The sequence below is a fragment of the Cebidichthys violaceus genome, unplaced genomic scaffold, assembly GCF_023349555.1.
Source record: "Cebidichthys violaceus isolate CVI_PGR_0920_01 unplaced genomic scaffold, fCebVio1.0.p SCAF_5, whole genome shotgun sequence".
NCBI lineage: Eukaryota > Metazoa > Chordata > Actinopteri > Perciformes > Stichaeidae > Cebidichthys > Cebidichthys violaceus.
This window is the reverse complement of record NW_027176705.1, coordinates 10,325,457-10,344,633: the sequence shown is the minus strand read 5'-3', so window position 1 is coordinate 10,344,633 and position 19,177 is coordinate 10,325,457. Positions and strand designations below refer to the sequence as shown.

At 38.4% G+C, this 19,177-nt stretch overlaps 3 protein-coding genes across 3 annotated transcripts; all 3 read right to left on the bottom strand.

Annotated features, from left to right (window-relative positions):
• Positions 1–224: 224 nt before the first annotated feature.
• Positions 225–2,101, bottom strand: clec3a (C-type lectin domain family 3, member A). The gene is made up of 3 exons (XM_068730152.1): positions 1,749–2,101; positions 1,577–1,663; positions 225–925 (listed from the first exon to the last, which is right to left on the bottom strand). Exons 1-3 carry the CDS (start codon positions 1,858–1,860, stop codon positions 528–530), a joined length of 597 nt encoding a protein of 198 aa, XP_068586253.1. The 5' UTR covers positions 1,861–2,101; the 3' UTR covers positions 225–527.
• A 1,544-nt stretch (positions 2,102–3,645) lies between these two features.
• vat1l (vesicle amine transport 1-like) lies at positions 3,646–16,064 on the bottom strand. The gene is made up of 9 exons (XM_068731088.1): positions 15,558–16,064; positions 14,899–15,028; positions 14,483–14,698; positions 13,943–14,085; positions 12,026–12,129; positions 11,039–11,094; positions 10,699–10,893; positions 6,610–6,693; positions 3,646–5,780 (listed from the first exon to the last, which is right to left on the bottom strand). The coding sequence occupies exons 1-9, from the start codon at positions 15,773–15,775 to the stop codon at positions 5,682–5,684; spliced, it is 1,245 nt and encodes a 414-aa protein (XP_068587189.1). The 5' UTR covers positions 15,776–16,064; the 3' UTR covers positions 3,646–5,681.
• Positions 16,065–16,968: 904 nt separating this feature from the next.
• bola3 (bolA family member 3) lies at positions 16,969–18,493 on the bottom strand. Its single transcript, XM_068730599.1, has 4 exons — positions 18,340–18,493; positions 18,099–18,222; positions 17,862–17,950; positions 16,969–17,621 (listed from the first exon to the last, which is right to left on the bottom strand). The coding sequence occupies exons 1-4, from the start codon at positions 18,406–18,408 to the stop codon at positions 17,556–17,558; spliced, it is 348 nt and encodes a 115-aa protein (XP_068586700.1). The 5' UTR covers positions 18,409–18,493; the 3' UTR covers positions 16,969–17,555.
• Between the last annotated feature and the right edge of the window lie 684 nt (positions 18,494–19,177).

The following is a 19,177-nucleotide window of genomic DNA, read 5'->3' as shown; positions in this document are numbered from 1 at the left end:
TAACTCACTACACCCGCATTTGCTCAGATCAAACTGTTATGTGATCAGCAGTAAAGCGGTAAACTGGAGAACTCTCGGGTGTTTATGAATACAAATTTATAAATATTAAGTACACTGATGATGAAGAAATTAGACTTAACGCAGAAAAGTAATAGAGAATAAAAAGTGTATGCACAAAATGAAATATTTCAAAACAACAAAAGTTTACATTTGTGTTTATTTAACTTCATCCAGAATTTCTTACTTCTTGTGCGGTTTAGTCATCTCCTGAGGATTTGACTAATTGTAAAGTAGGCTGATGTATCTGTTATCAAACAGAAATCACCTTTCACCTTATTATCTATTGATAACAGTTGCTTGTGTATTAAAGCTAATTAGCAACCTAATAACCATAGAGATTTATTTGGGTAAAATTAATTTCATAATACAAGTCATGTTTCCATTATGAACTACAGATTTGACAACACATTTTTAATGACTGACCTGCATAAATGATCATCAAGTTGTCAACAACCTATTTGTCTCCATTAGGGAATAACATATTCACAGATGTACTTTTTGAGGCTGCGACACACCTCGTCGTACCACTTTCCTTGTGCAACTACTGAAAGAGCAACGCAGCTCTCCCTCTTCGTTCCTGTGGGCTGCTTCTTGGAGCGGTCCCAGTTGAAGTAGCTGACTGGCAGGCTGTTGACATCAACATACTGGCCTTCTTTCACGATGTCTGCTACACCGATCCAGAAGTCCTTGGATCCAGGAGCGCTCCTCTTTGCATAGTCTCTTAGTTCATTGTTTTCCATCATGTCCCGTGGCGTTGCAAGAGTTCCTCCTTGTGCAATGCAGTCTTCATTTGCATCATGGTAATGTTTTGGTTCCTCAATTGTGAGATAACACTTCCTGTAAGCTTTGATGCCACGGAGACAGACTGAAAACACAAAGCACTAACTTACATGAGAAAATTTAATTGTAATTTAATATTTTTTTAATCCCCCATTTTTTTAATTTGGTGAATTTGTAGCAATTCCTGAAGCCATTGTAATTAACTCAGAGAGCGTTCACCGTCTGAATAGTCAGTAATTGTTTAGCCAAGAAAGGAAAATAATAAAAAATAATAAACAACAATAAATTAATAAATACATTTATAGTATTTTTATATGATCAACTCAAAGTATAAAAATATATATATACTCAATTACAAGAATATAATTTTCATGTTTCTTATGTTCTATATACTTTGTGTCACTCGCATTATTCCCTTTGTGCAAGATAAGAGTGCTGCTGCTCTCTGCTGGTGACTCACACACTAAAAATTTCAAAATCTATTTATATTTTCTCTCAGCAAGTCAACACTCTTTCATGGCGACTCATTGGCTTAAATAACAAATAACAGTGAGAAAAAGCACCATAACGTATTTATAATGCAACCTTAAATCACAATATCATCAACCAACCATTGTCCAAAAATATATTTATTATTTATTTACAAACATACTGGAGTGCAGTAGTGCTTATGAATCTAATCTATTACTGTCCTCCCCTCTGTCTTTAATCTTCATTAATGCAGTGAGGGCGGTACCTGTCTGCAACGCCTGCATCTCCTTCAGTGAGTTCACCTCCTGCCACAACCTCTCAAGCTGGGACCTCACTTCATCTTCTTCTGCAGCTGCATCTCCACGAAGAGGCAAGAGCAACAGGTCAGATACGCCTGGGTGGCAAGCATGTTATTTAGGAACTGTGTGCATAGTTACCTCCGGACTGACGGGGTGACACAGCCTTCCTGGTGCGAGATGGACGGCTGTAGCTGAAGTGGAGCAAGGAGAAGCAAAGAACGAGGAGGACAGGGAGGACTAGACGAGCCATGTCTGAGGCCAGTGGATCCTACAGTGACAGCACACAGTAGCACACCTTGTACTGCCGTGAAAGAAACCAAAACGACTGCAGGCAGCTCAGTATATACTGACCCCTCTGTATGCCTTTTTGGATACTCTGCCTGCATTGGCTCCAAATGTTTTTGTCCAAACATCAGGAGGCGGTGAGAGAGGTATAAGGGTGGAGTGGCAAATAATGATTTCCTTGTGTCTGGCTTTTGATAAATATTTACTTAGGACAAGGTGCACTAAGCAGTATTCCCTTTCATTTCACAAACAAACTGGAAATTCGTTGACTGCTTTTGTGTGTTGATCATTCCATCCCTGTTCCATGTCAGTTTTGGACACTCCAAATCACTTTTTAACATGTGAAAAATAACCTCACACCTGGGTTTCATATAACTGTCAAATGATGTAAAATATAAGATTCATGTACACTAAGTGGTACACACTAAGGGTCATATACAACTGTGAGTACATAAAAACATATGACTGAGTAAATGTTGCTGCTACTTCTACATATTCCAATCACACAGGCTTGCAGTTGTATAATCTCTCAAAACAAGGCTTTTATTAAACCAGATGAAGTGCAGCTCTTTGCTCGGGTGCAAAGCTATTTTTAGAGTGAGATGTTGTATACAGATGGGAGGGGGAGCTAAATAAGAAAAACCCTTGGGCATACAGGCTTAGTATAGAAATACAGCTGTCAAAACTAGCTCAAGAATCTTTCCCATTTTACTGACTTTAAATTGTACATTTCTAAGCATTAGCTCCTCCCCTGTTAACTATAGTAATACAAATAATAATAATAATAATAATAATAATACAAATAATTATATATTCTAAGCAATTGAGGTTAATTGAAAACTCTGATAGTTTTATTAGTTGCAATACTACATGTATGCCAAGATAGTCCTCTAAACGTGTAGGTTTTTTCTAGCAAGAATACTTTAAAATAGCATTATTTTTGTATTTGATGTGACATACAGTAGATGTAAATGAATCTGAAAATGAACTGTATGTAACATGTATTTAGTTTAGACCCATTGCATAGTATGGAGTCCAAGTTCTTTGTTTAGTTTGCATTTTAAAAAAACTTTTCTCTTATTCCACCCCAAGGCAGACACCAAAAACTAACACCGGACTCCTAGTTAGAGAAGATAAAAACGGCCAATAGTTCTGGTTTAATCAATAATTCATGATTAAGATTCCAAAAACATAGATGTACAAATAAAACTTAGTTTGCAGCAGTTCTGGTAACAGCACATGCACTGGCTCTGGCTTTAGTGGCCTGGTAACGTCTTTAAAAAGGTCAACAGTTGTACAATGGAGTACTGCTAGAACACAATCATTAATCATTAGACAGCAGCATGTTTCTTTTTTTCTCCTTTGTCACACATAGTCCCTTAGTTCAGTGTCACGGAAACATTAAACTACTGTCTGCAGAAAATTAAAAAGTTCCCTGACTTTGTTGCCACCTTGTGCCAAACGGAGGGATTGTGCAGAATGTGCAGCTTATTAGTACCATTGCCCATGTTTTGAAGCGTACTGTAAAGCGAAAAACATTTCAACATCTCCAGTTCTCATCAAGTTCACTTGTGATTTGAATCCATAGAAGCCAAAATTCCTCACTGATTCCATAAGCTCAAAATAAATACATATGTTCACATAATATATTTAAGGAGAAGAAAGACAACTTAAAAAAAACAAAAAGGAAAGGGACGATATGAATCTCATGCGAAATAAATTAAAACCCAATCCCGGCATTCTTTGCAGATAAATTTATTCAAGTAAACAGAGCTGTACTCAAAGAAAGTACAAAACAGAAAATTTGACAAAAATATATACGACCACAGGTTAAGAGTTTATAAGGGATTTTGTGAACAAACTACAGTACTAAACACTTCAGGGTTTTTCTTTTACAAGATAATATACATACACTCAAAAACATGCACACTCTCTCTCTCTCTCGCTCTCTCTCTCTCACACACACTCACACACATACACAGCAGACCTGACATTAAAGGCATCAAAATTATAATTATTTCCACAGTGTCTACACATCATTATCCTTACTTCCAAGTCTAGAAATCAACTTCTAAAATTACTTAAATCATCACTTGTGTACACTCATTACAACTTTTGTCTCTCCAGCGTTTATTATTCTACTTCAAAGCATGTAGCGTTGGTTTTGGTGATACTAAATTGATACATTTTTTTAATGGCATGATTACGAGAGACTTGTGTCACTGTTTTATAATTGAGAAAATACTTTTTGATGTGTACTCTGGCTTCAATTTAATAATTCAACTACAGTAATAAATAATTCAGATGACTAGCAGATATAAAATACACAGAATAAGCAAGGCCCAAGAAATAGTGAAAACAATAGTTTGTTTTTACTTGGATTAAATAAAAAATAAAAACAGATCAGTCATTTGAATATGTGAGCGTGAACGTTTGTTCCTTGTCAGACGTTCTTCTCTTACATTTCATTAACAACACACAGATGTTGAGTCAAGCAGAGGGCATCGGACTTAAATAAAGTAATACACAGCGGTGCTGAGACAGCTTTACTCAAACCCTTCTTTGAGACGCCAGCTCATTGTAAAAATAATTTATGTTGGAGTCGTATGGCACTTTTGTTGTGAGGCACCAGCAAGTAAACAACTTTGATCAGAGACTCCACAAACAGCCTGACTGACCACTTCATGATCCCGCCTAAGAAAATCCACAATTCAGTGATTTATCTCATGTTTTCTTGTATTTACATACAGTATATTCTTATCAAATGTTTGTGACCTTTCCATAAATGCACCACTGTATGGTGTCATCTATAATGTATTTAAGTCAAAGTTCTGAATATTCAGTGTAAAGGGAAACAATAACTTACTACATAAACAGAGATCTGTTGCCACCGTAGATTCTCCTCACTACAAATGATCAGACGAGGAAAAGTTTTTAATAGTCTATGCATCTGTTTTCGTATTCCAGTTAAAAATATCTATTTTGTTTGTTTGTTCAATGCAAACTTCACACAAAGAAAGCATTTCAAGTATCAAACGCTCATTTGTAGCTTGAAGGCACTGGTGATCCCATAACACACAAGGTTGGCCCCTAAGAATTAAGTATCATGCAAATATCTACACACAGACCTCTCTAGCTCTCCTAGCTTACACATTACTGTTGTAACATGAGAAACTAATTCACTCTCTTGGCCAGAAGCATCAAAACATTGGAGTCGTCATTTTCTCAAACTTATGTCAATCGTTTGCTTTCATTTTTACAGCTGTCATCACTGAGGATAGGTGAGAATCAAATAGCACTATATTGTGAAATGTTAACACAGCTTGTTATAGTATACGACCTGTGTGTGCATTAGTAAATCTGTTTTTAAGGGTACTAATCTTAAAGTGATAAGAGCAAGCCAGCAGTTTTTAATGCCCATTCAGTTAATAAACAGTTGGCAGATGCAATTAATTGTGAAATGGACACAGATACATTATTGGCTAGCATGACATGACTTCTTAATACCGTAAATAATATAATACTATATTGAGAATGGCACTTTCATCTGTTGCCTGGGTGACAAACATGTTGTTTGTCTTGGTTTACCCAAAACCTTTGCTTGACCAATCAGCTGATAAACAATAGGTAACAGACAAGAGGCACAAACATATACTGTACATATATCCATTCATGCGTACATGCATACAGCACATGCATACATACATACGCACGTACTGCACAACACGCGTGTGTGGTTGTGTTCCTCTGGTGAATCTGTGCAGCCTCTGCAGTCTCTAGACCTGTTCAGTGGATGAAGGGCATTCGCTCCTTGCTGTCGTTGTCGCCCTCTGGCTCCTCTTCTTCCTCTCCTGCCTCACTGGTCTCTGTGCTGTCGCTGGCCATCTAGTGGTGAAGTGTTATGCAGCTGTCATTAACTGTATACTGAGCTACCGATACAGAGAAACAGCGGTGAACACACATATGTGATGTGACATCAAGTGGTACAGCAAATATGTAAATGTGTCCTCTAATGCTAATGGTCAGCTGTATACAGGGTCTATACTTTCAATACATGTCTCAATATCTAATGGAATATAATCATTTCTAGGTTTGATGTGAATATCACCATGGAAACGACTGCTATAAAACAGGAAGAAATCCTACTCACTGCCTCCTTATGACCCTGACTGGACCTGAAAATGTGCTGGAGGCATCAGAAATTTCAAATGTAACTATTTATCAACAACAAAAATTGCACAGCGTGTCAGCCAGTAAATTAGCTGTGTCGTTAATTAAGCACATAGATCAGAAAATCTGATGTTACAGGGTTTCTGAGAAGCATTTTTACTTAAGATGTTTTTAAAAAATGAGCTCTACATCGGCAAAAAAAATAAGATCAGAGAAACAAGGGACTAATATTTGCTTCTATAAGTTATTGTAACTCCCCCAAAATGGTTCTGTGATGTGCGTCATTTTATACCTGCCAATTGATTGCCACCTTCTCCTTTTCTCTTCTTCCTGTTAGTCATGTACCCTCAACCATCAATGTCATCTAATAATTACTGTAATCTTACTGAAAAAGATGTAAAGTGCTGTTGCATAAATCGGTGTGACAATTATAAATCTTTGTAGATTTGCACTTCAGATCAAGAGCGTAACCTGCCTATTAATGTATCCTTATACTTTATTTCTACGATTAATTACAAAAAAAAAAAAACATTCAAAATATTACCAGAGGGGTGGGAGACTTCTCAACATCCAGAATGAGTTTTCCTATGTTGCCTCTGTCATGGATTCTCTGCATGGCCTCTTTTACCTGAGAATAAAACACAACAATAACTCACTTTCAACAAGCAGAACTAGTGACAAACAGCAACATACATACATACATCGACTGTGATATCACAAATGAAATCTCATCAAATAATGACTCTTTTTCTGACATAAAAAAGCACGACTATTTTATACTAACAGAGAAGTTCTTCAAGTTCTTGTTTTTAAACAGTATTAGGCTGGTACATCTAAGTCCAAGTCATTTCATAGAAAAACACGAAGCGCCCAGTAAAACCAAACAGTAAAACATTTTTAATAGTTTGAGCTGTAACATGTGTAAGAAACAAGGGTGCCAAAAACCATTTCACTTCTGCTGATAAAATTGGTGAATGACAATAACAATGAAAGCTCTCCAACAGGAAGCCCGTTGTAACACTGCAAAAAACATTTAAAAGCACCTGCTGACAAACTTCTTTTGTCGTCTTTTGAATCCACACAAAGTCACATTTGCAATCATTTCCCGGTCATTACAGACACAAGCCCACTTCCTCAGAGCAGCGATAATCTAAACTTGCTCTGTGAGAAAAGTTGATCGCCTTAATAAACTGAATGCTGCTGACTCATCCTGCTGGGCTACGTTGACGTCACACTGAACACTTTACTGCCTGTAGAACAGTCCCTAGAAGGTTTATTTGAAGCTCACAGCTTCATGATTGCAGGGACAATGTAAGCTCTATCGTGCATTGGAGATTTGATTTACCAGCTTTAGGACGCCGCCTAACGTGGGCTCTAATAAGTAATAAATGACGTCCCATACAATGTTAAAGTGAGTCGCATCCTGCAAAAACTAATTACTTTAATATTCCCTATCTTGAAAAAGCTTACACCAACATAATAAGGTCCTCATCTCTGAAAAGATGTAATATCCAGATAGAGATGTTTATTTTTGTTTAATTTATGTGAGTATGAATGAAGTATGAAAAGAAACTTATATTCAAAACTATATGAATTGTCATAAGGATGATTTATTGAATACTTAAATGGAACATTAGACATAAACCTCTGCCAACAAGACACACTGTTCTAACACAGTGTTACACCACTCACCCCTTTTTCAAACATTGTCTATGGAGGCGGAAACATATACATTTAAAATAACGTAATTGAAACATTGCATAGTAATGCAGAAATTATGTTTCTTTCAGAAATAAAGATTGAACCATGACTGACTCATCAAGTGTGTTATGCTGATGAACAACAGTATTCCTAACACCTAAATGGTCTGCAAACACTTTAACAGGAGAGAGAGTGCAGGCAGGGCTTTTAATCACGCTACACTCAAAATGAAGGCCAGGCTTCCGTCACCAGGGAGTCTGTTGAAACATCTGTCCAAAATATGTTTTATTAGCTGACATTTTGTTCAAATTCAAATCTTATCCCAACTACTACTGCTAGGTGAACACAACTGAGTAAGACCATATGTCAAATCTTTAAAGGCTGTGCGATCTGACCAGTTCTGATCAGCTTAAGAAAATCAGAGCTTCGGTCCATATTGTTGATCATCAGCAATCTGATTGCTTCAAGCTGCGCGGTGGTGGAATGGGAGTGGTGGAGCAGGTGCAATCATTTTCCTGATTTTCTCCAGCTCAACAACAAAGCTTCAATCTGCCATCAGTGTAGAGCGCCCCAATGATCACATCATGGTGGAGCCTACATGGTTTGCATGTGCAGGGAAATAATGCAGTTACTCAGTGAATTTACTGTGACGTTTCCTCAACTATGTCTAACAACAATCTCTACGTCCAACAAACACACCTGCAGGTCAAAACCTGTAAACAATGAAACACTAATGCTGCTCATTAAAGCTTGTCTGACTCACTTGTTGCAAAGATAAAAATTACACATCACAAAAGATTACTCAGAATGCCATATCTTGCTTTCTCATTGCAGTCCACACAAACAGACAACTGATTGTGCCTCTTTGTCTGGACACCATTGTGTCACAAGCATTCATTTGTTAAAAGAAATAGCCAAATCAAGCCAAGAGCAAAATAGGTCAGCAGCTTGTCAAGCACTTTGCTGCTAGGTAGCAAGGGGGGGTAAGATTCACTTGCATTGTAGGTGTAATGGGGCTTCCTGATACTTTAAAACAATATCTGCAAGATACTGCATGTAGGCTTCATTTTATTTTTTCAGTATCCTAAATAGCATTGACCTTAGGACTACGAGGTGAAAGAGACAGATTCATTTTTTTTCCAAACTAAAACTGCTGGTGGTTCAGTTATTCTCTTTTGGTCACACATTCTCTAACTTTTCATTGCAGAAAAAAGGTTTGCAGTGGTCAACAACAAACTAACGCCCTCTGAATTCTCCGTCCTGGCATATGAACAAATGAGGCAGGATGTGCCCCTGACACTACATCCCACGCCATCCTCCCCTTTAATGAGATTCTTCATGGGCAATGGTTCCAGTGAATGGCCTGACAAATCTGCCAAAGTTTAATGACAAGCAGTACCGGGGCAGTTTCCCATGAGAAATAAAGATCATTTCATCAACCTGTTATCTCTCTGACTGTAGCTACAAAGCTCAGAATGACTTGTTATCAGCTTCTTGTGATGGGTTAACAGCACTGCCTCAACTTCTACCTGAATTCTTGAAGCATTTTTGGGTGGGAAACAAATTCCAAACTTTTACTTACTTGAAAAGAGGGTATGTAAGGATGTGTTAGATGCCTTCTGATATCACTGATGGGAACAATCAGGCAAATTGCTTTCAAATAAAATGTTATGCTGATGAAATGGCTGTAGCTTAAGTTTTAATGGGACCATAAGCACACTAATATAGAGCGACTGGAAATGGAGATTAACCTCATTACCACAGACAGTGGCTTTTATCCTTTTGACTCTACAGTTATGGTTCATTAAGGTTATGGACAAGTATTTCCTGCTGCCCAGAATAAACATTTAGTCAACCTATTTCACCGATATTTTTTTACATGTCATATCAGGCAAATACGTGAACACATCTGTGTAACTGGACTATGGGTGTGTAGAGCCATTAAAATGGTCAGTAGCAACTTTTTTGCTGTGTTTATGATCCGACCAAATGAGGGATGTCCTAAAAGATACTAAAATAGCCAACAAGACATAAGATTTAGATGTTTCTACCATCCTCCTGTGTCCTGTCCACTGTAGGGCCTGCAGGTAGAGAGTTTTTCTTTAGGCAAGGGTAACACCTGGGATGTGAAGAGATAATGGTCCAATAAAGGTTCTTGTAAATTTAATTTACCAGTAATGGCCCTTTCAGACACAACACGACAACATCACCATTGCGCTCTGAAACCCATTATTTCTAATGGCTTGCGACCAACCACAAAGGCGTTACGCTGCACCGACCTGGTGGAACTTCAGGCGCATTGTGCTGTGATGTGCGCTGAAGCCAGCAGCAAGTGCACCTCAAACCGTGTTGTGTCTGAAAGGACCGAAAGTTATGGTCGTAGTGCTTCAACCCTGCATCAAACAGCCGACACACAGATACTGAGGACTGCAACAGATGTACTTGTTGTGTCCTGAGCCAAGATCAAGACCTAAGCAAGCACACATTGCACTACTACTTGTTAAGGGCTATGTGAAAAGTAGCTATTGTGATTAGAATATGTTTGGGAAGGATAGATGTACTGTACAAAGATCCCCCAGAAATGGAATAACCACAGTTATAAGAGCTTGTAGTAAGTAAAGTGATTGATGTACAGTATGGCCTGTCGGGCTTTGTGTTGGTGTGAAATAATTGTGAAACAGGATGATACAACCTACCCACCATCTGTGGATGAATGTCCACAGATGATGTCCAACAGCTGACAACGTCCCACAGAAAGCAGCAGTAACAAACCACAGAATATGTGCTGTCCAAGATGTTTGCATGAAATCTTCGCTTAAATTTTAAACCTGGAATCTCCGTTTATATAACCACTGTAATTAGATATTTTTTAATTTTCTCATCATTGACTTCATTCACTGTCTTACACCCTCTGATCACCCCAGGGTCTTACCTCCTCCAGCGCCCATAGGGAGTCCACAACCGGCTTGATCTTCTTTTGGTCATAGAGACACAAGAGTTTGTCCATCACTGATTTTACAAGACTACATTTCCCGTGTTTGAAGAGAAGGTTGAGGAGCGAGAATCCTGCTATGACTTTATTCTCCTCGTATAGTTTAATAGGGTTCACCTTCTCCACCTGCCACCACTGGAGAACAAGAAAATAAACACAGAGAGACACGTTCATCCTGAGGGACTCATTTGTGTGTTTCATTTGCCATGAAATTATGAAATGTTCATTGGGTAGTATTGTTTCCCTCAATTATTGATAATAGACTGCATCTCTGACTCACAGATTTTGCAAAGCTGAAGAAACTCTTTGTATCCCCAGTTACCATGTTTGACGCGCCTGAAAAAACAAAAATAAAAGGATTGCTGTATGCTGTGCAAAATGCTGGGCAGAAGTGACTTGTCAATAACAGGCAGCCTTGCATGAAGGGTGAAGGTGGGGAAGGAACAGTTGGCACCTTTAGACCCTTAGATCTGTGAAGGCATCCCTTTGCACATAATCAATATAACTAAAACTAATGAACTGAGGAATGAATGAATTAATCTCCCTCTAATGCTTCTACTTGATTCATGAGGCTTAACACAAACTGAAGTAATTAACAGAGATCAGATAAGTATAGTAGCTGTGAAGGACAATACATTTAATTTGCAGTTTATGGATGGAGTATTCAAGTGAGCCTCACTATCTCAAACTCAGTCCGGCTGCCAACACAATAAATTAATGCAAGACTTGTCTTTAATGTAATAAAAGGATATTATGGGAACTATTTTTTTTTTTTGCAGAGAATTAGGTTAGAGTACCAATACATTTTTAACAGACATGTCTGTCTGTTAAAGATGAAAATATAGCAAAGGGATAGTTAGCTTAGCTGAGCAGAGAGACTCTTCAAAGGTAACAACATCTTCAATTCACCGTTTTAAAGATGTTTATGTGCCAGACCCTTTCTTGTCCTGGAGCAATGACTTCCTGAAGTCTTGTTATCACCAGGCTTACTGATTCCCTATTACCCGTCTTTATGCTAAGCTATGCTATCTGTCTCTTGGCTCAAGCTTCATATTTGATGGACAGATGTGAGAGTGGTACCAATCATTCCATATAACCCTCGGCAAGAGAGCATATAAGTGTGTTGCCAAAATGTTGGCCAATTCCTTTGACTGCTAATATCAATTTAAAGCAAATCGACTACAGTTTGACTACACACAAATACAATGCAAATTTAGTTACTTTCGCTATGAAAGTACTAAATAGTAAACATAAGTCTTGTTCCCACCATAGAGTATGTAGGTTCCCAAAGGCCTCAGCAGAGTCAGGCCTTTCCCTGTGTTGTCCCCACACAGGCAGTCCAACACGATGTCTACTCCCTCTGGAGAAATCCTAAAACATCAAGAACAAAGCAAAGCTTAAGTTCACTGAAAGAATTATTCCTATAATCTAATTTACTAATTATTTAGTTTGAACATTAAAGCTGTAACTAATGCTTCTTTTTCCAGTTATTTGTTTGGTCCATTTAATGTCAACATGTAAAAAATATTTGCCCAATACAGTTTCCCAGAGCCCAAGCTAATGTCTTAGTTAATTGGTCAATTAAATGACTAGTTGACTGACAGACAATTATTGGCAACTATTTTGATAATTGATAGTTTGAGTCATTTTTAAGATTAAAAAACAAGCATTCCCTGGTTCCTGATTCTTACATGTGAGAATCAGGAACCAGACAATGCTTGTTTTTTTTACAATTCTTTGACATTCTATGTTCAACTAATATGAACATTAATCTGTAAAGAAAATGAGTTGCAGCCCTTAAATGGTTGCAGATTCCTTTTCTGTCTATCGACTACTCAGTTGATCAACTAACCATTTCAGCTTTCAGCTGAGATAAAGTGCAATCTGAGGTCAGCTTCATACATTTACAGTAATGTGGCCGTATTACCTTGTTTACGACTGTGAGCACCTAAAGCAAAAGTGCAAAACTGAATTCTATATTCAGCCTGTGAGTCATACTGTGGTGCAGCTTCAGTTTTTATCCAATCATGGATTTATAAGTTATGAGCATTGATTCTCTGGGGTATTACTCTGAGAAAAAGTTGCAGTACAACCCACGATTTTTTACTTTTGACTACAGTAAAAAACTCCTACAGTTTCCTTATAAAGAACTTGTTTTGCAATACCCACATCACTCCTCATCAGCAACATGCATGTAACAACAAAGTTTAATGCTCGCACACAGAATCAATCAGACAAAAAAGTTTGCCATAATGAGACCCATTAAAGTCACGGATAAGAAAGAATGAACGGCATGTTATAATCAAGACCACTACCTTCTGCCTTGTGGCCCTGGACACCTGCTTGGCTAAACTGCTTGGTGGTCTTGTGATTCCCATGGTTTTTGCCTTTTGTAAAAAGACTAATTTAATTGTACTTTGCTCTTGATCCTGAGAAGAATGTGTGGGCCAGAGAGATGAAAGACATAATAATCCACTACCACTGTTGATATGTAGGCAGAAAGCATGAAACAATCAGTCCTCGTGAAAATAAAAATCTGATTCCCTATATACTATAACCTCAAAAATATAATCATACAGCATGTTTCATGCGTGGTGCATGTATCCTGATTAAATGACTCAATAGCATATGGTAGCCCAAAGGAGGCAGCGTGGTGTTGAAGTTCTCTAAATCATCAAAAGCTTCAAAAAACCGATTTAACATCACAGCATAATAGTAGTAAACCTGCATCATACTACATGAAATCTCAGGCAGTGTTTGCTACAAGGTGTTTTCTTTGTAGTGCAAACTGGCTGACGGCGTGCGGTCTACTGAATGGAATGTGTAGGGCATCAATGCTCAGCCCTAATTGGCTCAGTTGTTCCACATTTCCAGTGCAGACCGCCGCCCTACACAATGCTGCTGCTCTCTCTCAGATGAGCCTTGAGTTGCCATGGGGACCACGGCCACACAAGACCAAATAAGGCAACAGGTAACATCTGCTTCCTTGCACAGCCCTCTTCACTCGGTAAGGTCCACGTCATCACAATAGTGCACATGTATAAAATACATGCCTGATGATGCCGTGAAATTATTATTTTTTTTACATGAAGAAATTATTGTTGCAAAAATACACAATGAGGAACTAAAAACAGACTATTCAGCTTCAATTCAATCATAATAAGGAGAAACTTGTCATGCTTACTTTTTCACCTCTTGCATATAATCAACGTTTCTGTCAAAGAGGTGAGTCACAGAGTCTCTGATGGCTGCATGTTTGAAACATGAGGCGATCCCAAACACAGTCACATTAGGCACAGTTGAGCACAGCTGAGCCACGGCTTGACCCTGAAAATAACAAACAGTTGCAACAATTTATCAATGCCTGAGAACTCAGGGGTTTAACTCAAATATACCAAGATCACACAAAGACAGTTGGTACACCATGAAACAATAATCAAACATTCACAGAAATTGAGATATAGTGTTGTAGAATATATACATTGTACAAATTATAATTAAATAGTTAGTTATAACAACAAAGTTTTTGGATTTATTAAGCCTTTATTTCAGTCATTCCAAACCTTCAATTATTCAAAAGGCAGTTTAAGACGTTAAAGTAAGAATTCAGTCAGAAACAGCAGTTATTAAGCATCAACAGGAAATAAACCGTTCCAATGGTAGGTATGAAGCAGTCAGTTACTGTTGTGTGGTTGTGCAATAGTCATAAAAGAAATGGACTTACTACACCACCTCCTGCTGAGTGTACCAACACTGACATCCCCTGTCGCAAATTGGCAACCTCAAAGAGCATCATATAGGCAGCCACAAAGTTCAGGGAGAATGCAGCAGCCTCAGCAAAAGTCATTTCCTCTGGCATCTTGTAGACAAAATCCACCGGCGTGCAAACAACTTCTGCCCAGGCATTGTAATTGACAAAAGCCATAACTCTGTCTCCTATCTGAAAGAAACATGTCAGAGTAGCCAGATGACAGGCAGACACTAATGTGAAACAATCATGTGGCACTATAGTTGTTTAATTTAAATTGGGTTTTTAGCACGTTTCTAGATTTGTAAAATGCAGATTTGGTTGCTTAGCATCTGACAACATTCATTCATACACGCCAGCATGACAGAGTTACAATTCTTAATGCCACTAACCTCAAATCCTGTTGTGTTTTCCCCTACCGACTCTACTATTCCAGAGCATTCAAACCCAGGGACAAGAGGAGGTTTCGGAGGGTTATCAATAGTCCCCTGACGTACCATCAGATCCAAGAAATTCAAGCCACTGCAACAAAGAATAAATAGGACCTTACAGTTTGTTGACATTAAATCCCTCTGATCTTATATGTGAATGGAAGCCATGCATCGGAACTGTCTCTAACCACTGACAGCTATTAAACAAATAATACAAATACTTATAACAAGAGATTTAGGGATAGCCAAGAAGTATTTATGTCATTATAAGCAATAAGTCACTGGCTTACATTGGTACAGCAGTAATATTTTGCTGGTCAATACTTTGTAAATGCAGCCAATAAACAAAAATGATGATTTAAAATGACTAAATCTGCCTAAAAAATACTGGCTTGGCTGGCAACAGTCAGATTGCTCTTCGTGTTTGCTTGGTATGAGCGTGATATAGCCTCCTGCGCGAGAAAAGACCTGTGGCTTCATGACTGCGAGATATTCCAAAAAGATTCAGCGTTCATTGTCAGAAATACAGTAAAGGGGGGTGGGTGGCGCAACAGGGAGGCCATAGCACATCACAATCCATAAGTTCCTATGAAATGTATAAAACTGATATTTATATTTACCATGCTTTGACGCGTATCTTCACTTCACCATCCTGAGGCTCGGGCATTGCCTTCTTGGTCACCCTGAGTTTGTTTAGACCTCCAAAACCTGCCAGCACGACCGCTCGCATTTCTTTAGCATCGCCCGACGATTCCACGTTTTCCACTGGTTCTTTCCCGACATTTGTGTCTATCATGTACTGCGTCTCCTCCGTCATATCTGCTCCTTCTTTCGCCATGTCGTAGACCCGCTGCCCTGCCTCTCCGCTCCTCCTCTGGGTACAGATGGATGTGCTGTGCAGCCTGTGCAACCTGTGCACGGACAGGCGCTGTATAGATGGCGATCCACGGCGGAGCCTGAAATCTCCCCGTTTACACTTTGTATTCAATCATGCGGATAAGTTCTCAGCAGTCTTTTTATTTTTCAGTCAAGTCACATAGATACTAATTAATTCAGCTTAAGTTTGCCATTTCACGAATCAGAAATATGATTCATCCGGTAACGTTACTGCCTTTGAATGCAGCGGGCTAAAGTATGAAGCGCACCATCTGCTGGTGAAGTGTGTACAAAACTTTATCTCTGTTAAATAGATAACTCATACCATGATGCACGGAGACACTTCAACAAGTGTGGTGCCTTCAGGTACGCGTAGGAAATGTAGGGCGAACAACTCCTCACCTTCAAGTTTCTCATGCGCATGTCATGTACCCTAGTTTATCGCCACATGAAATCCAGTTGATGTTCAAGTCCAATAACCCTGGACGTTACTGTTCGTCCGTTACTGTTATTCGAAGCTGCGCCACCTATCCCACCTGTAAATCTGAAAGTAGGAAAAACAAAACAAACGCAAAGCTGAAATAGCTATCCAAGCTCAGCAGAGCCTGAGCCATGCTAAGTACACTTTAAAGTGATATTTATACATGTTCTGATAATACTCCTGTAATGTTTGGATAGTAAAGGATTGTGATATATTATATGTACCGAGCAGTTGTAAAATAAACTTGTCTGTTCCTTGTGACACAGTTCTTTTATTAGTTCAAACATATTGTTGCCATTTGTATACTTCAGTTTCTTGTTATTCATCCGCCAACAACAACAACATATACGTTGAAATGAATATACAATTTATCAGCATGGATGATGTATCGATCAAGCTTTAATGCTCAAGGCTCTTACTTGAAGTTTCTTTAAGGCCTCCTATGACGTCTGTGATCAACAACTTTTATATTGCTCAACTGTTTGTTCATTGCTTTAAGAGGTGGGAACATATAACTAATGTTGAGGCTTTTAGTTGGCAAGTGTTATGTGAATAACCAATACAAGTTAAACCAAGCATCTCATGGCTCTTACATAACTAAATAAATTTAACTATATGTCCCTTTGAAACTTGATTATTAAGTGTTTTTTTTGTCACAAAGTCAAACAAGTAAGTAGTATGTGGAGGAAAGCTCCTGCTTTTTATTGTAATGTACATTACCAATGCATAGGTAGCATGAATACGAGGTCCATGTACAATCCAATGGTTAGTCATTGATTTAAAATCAATCAACTTTCATTGAACAGTAACAGATAAATTGTGATCAGTTACATTGAAAAATAATGCTCCACAAACAAGAGTGTGTAATTCTCCAACATTCAGGACGATTGTATTTACTACTTCCTCGGCTGCTATTTATTAGACTAGTATTATCCACCCTGAGAAAACCACAAAAACCTACATGACTTGACATTTCAAAAGCATCCCCCCCCCCCCCCCAAGTCATTTTGTGCGTATTGTAGCGTTCACCTGTTTTATGTACGATCTCAGAGTAGATGATGTCTCACTAGTTTAAAAAAAAAAGTGTAATCATACATTTATTTCACATTTCCCGCTGTTAATGTGTAACTGACAGAAACAATGAGAAAATGTCTCTCTGCTGTTCTGACACATTAACAAATACACTCTTTAAAACTGTACATTCATGATAGACAGGTTTAACAAAGGAGAAAGTTGTGGGTCAACAGTGGAAGGACGTTATCTAATGTTTTGGAACATCAGTGAATATTCGCAGTCCGTGCATTCCTTGAATCTCCTCCTTGAGTGCCTGTGGAGGACAAAACACAGCAACTAATGAATAACATTCAACTAGTCCAAGTATAAACATCTTCAAGCATACAATGTCCACCAAAGTTAAGGGGATACTCTTAAAAACCTCACAAGCATGAGGACAGAGATGTGGACCATAGCCAAAGATAATAAAAAATGTCACACAAGCTTTGGACTATTAGTCAGTTTATACTGCTACAGGTCATATGCTGGGCAGATGGTTATTGATGTTACTTACCTGATTAACTAATTGGTGTTGTTGGACGGTCCTTTTTCCTTTGAACTCATTGGACTCTATATGGATCTCATACATAGCTCCACAACCACCTAAACACAGCACAGGATCAGTGTACAGCATGTTGTCACCACTTGGTTTCTACACAGCAATAACAACAGGTCAACATAATAATTACCATGTCTACATTTGAACATTTGGAGTATGGTGCAGCCAGTCACCCGATAGATCTGTTTTTACCTGATATATCCACAACTTTGAGCGATGCGGCTAACGGGAACTTCTCCTTCAGTACGTTTGCGATGCGGGCCTCTCCGTCCGTCTGTGAGGACAGCCACCTCTGCACATGGCCAGACACAACAACCTGAGGAAGGCAGAAACGAGGGTGAGCTGCGTCAAGTTTAGCACAAACTGCTGTTTAGCATAACAGATCGACCCTGTGCACTGCAGTGCGAGCCAGGACTGTTAAACGTGTATTTACTTTACTACTGCGATGAACCCGGAGAGCAGAGATCATATTGCCGCTTAAGATCCGTTTACAAGCCAACATTGTGAAAATGTTCAGTCAGTTCAATGACGGGACATATACAAAAGCCACACAGGTTGTGTTGCTTCACAAGTCATGTCCTCAGAGACCGCCGTCGCACTTATATGACGTCACAAATCCGGGTACTTAGTGAGCTTTTTTTTTCAAAACGATCAAAATAAAAACAGCATATTATGCACAATAAATGAATAAATTACCCGTGTTATATAACCACTAAGAAGAGAAAATACAAATAAACGGATTGATTGATTAAAGGATCCTTTTACTGAGAGAAAACGTTAATCACAGCATTTCTAATAGCAGAATGATGTGTTTGATTTTTATACTCGATATGTCATATATCAAACTTTAAGGGGAAACTGTACATTTGAAGTCTAAAAACTGTTGCTGTGAATTATATATCCCTAATGTCCATGCGGTCATTTGCTACAATGTTTGAGCCCAGACTGCTGCTGTCAGCTACAGAAGAGAAGATAAAATACACAAAACATTCTCTTTTCATATGCAAAGTATACAAATTGACCAGACTATAAACTCAGAGATCTTTTTCACTGCAGACATTTTAAACTCGTCACAGCAGATAAAACACAGGTGAAACTAATAATATTAATGATGGCTCTGTTCTATTCATGTGTCCCAGTAAGCCACGGCAGCATGTACAATACCAAGACCCTGAAACTGAAGCAGCTAAAGAGAATTCAGCCATCACAATGTTATTATTTACACCTGTGCTTTTCCTGCCATTACATGTCAAAATGTCTTCTGTGAAGAA

Coding starts and splice junctions, on each gene's coding strand:
- clec3a (XM_068730152.1), bottom strand. CDS start 1,860: ATGGCTCGTCTAGTCCTCCCTGTCCTCCTCGTTCTTTGCTTCTCCTTG. Junction 1,664..1,748: donor GTCACCCCGTCAGTCCGGAG/GTAACTATGCAC, acceptor GTGGAGATGCAG/CTGCAGAAGAAGATGAAGTG. Junction 926..1,576: donor GATGCAGGCGTTGCAGACAG/GTACCGCCCTCA, acceptor TTGTGTTTTCAG/TCTGTCTCCGTGGCATCAAA.
- vat1l (XM_068731088.1), bottom strand. CDS start 15,775: ATGGCGAAAGAAGGAGCAGATATGACGGAGGAGACGCAGTACATGATA. Junction 12,130..13,942: donor TATATGCAAGAGGTGAAAAA/GTAAGCATGACA, acceptor TTGATGTTTTAG/GATTTCTCCAGAGGGAGTAG. Junction 5,781..6,609: donor AGAAGTCTCCCACCCCTCTG/GTAATATTTTGA, acceptor CTTCACCACTAG/ATGGCCAGCGACAGCACAGA.
- bola3 (XM_068730599.1), bottom strand. CDS start 18,408: ATGTTGGCTTGTAAACGGATCTTAAGCGGCAATATGATCTCTGCTCTC. Junction 17,951..18,098: donor CAAAGTTGTGGATATATCAG/GTAAAAACAGAT, acceptor TGCTGTGTTTAG/GTGGTTGTGGAGCTATGTAT. Junction 17,622..17,861: donor AACACCAATTAGTTAATCAG/GTAAGTAACATC, acceptor TGTCCTCCACAG/GCACTCAAGGAGGAGATTCA.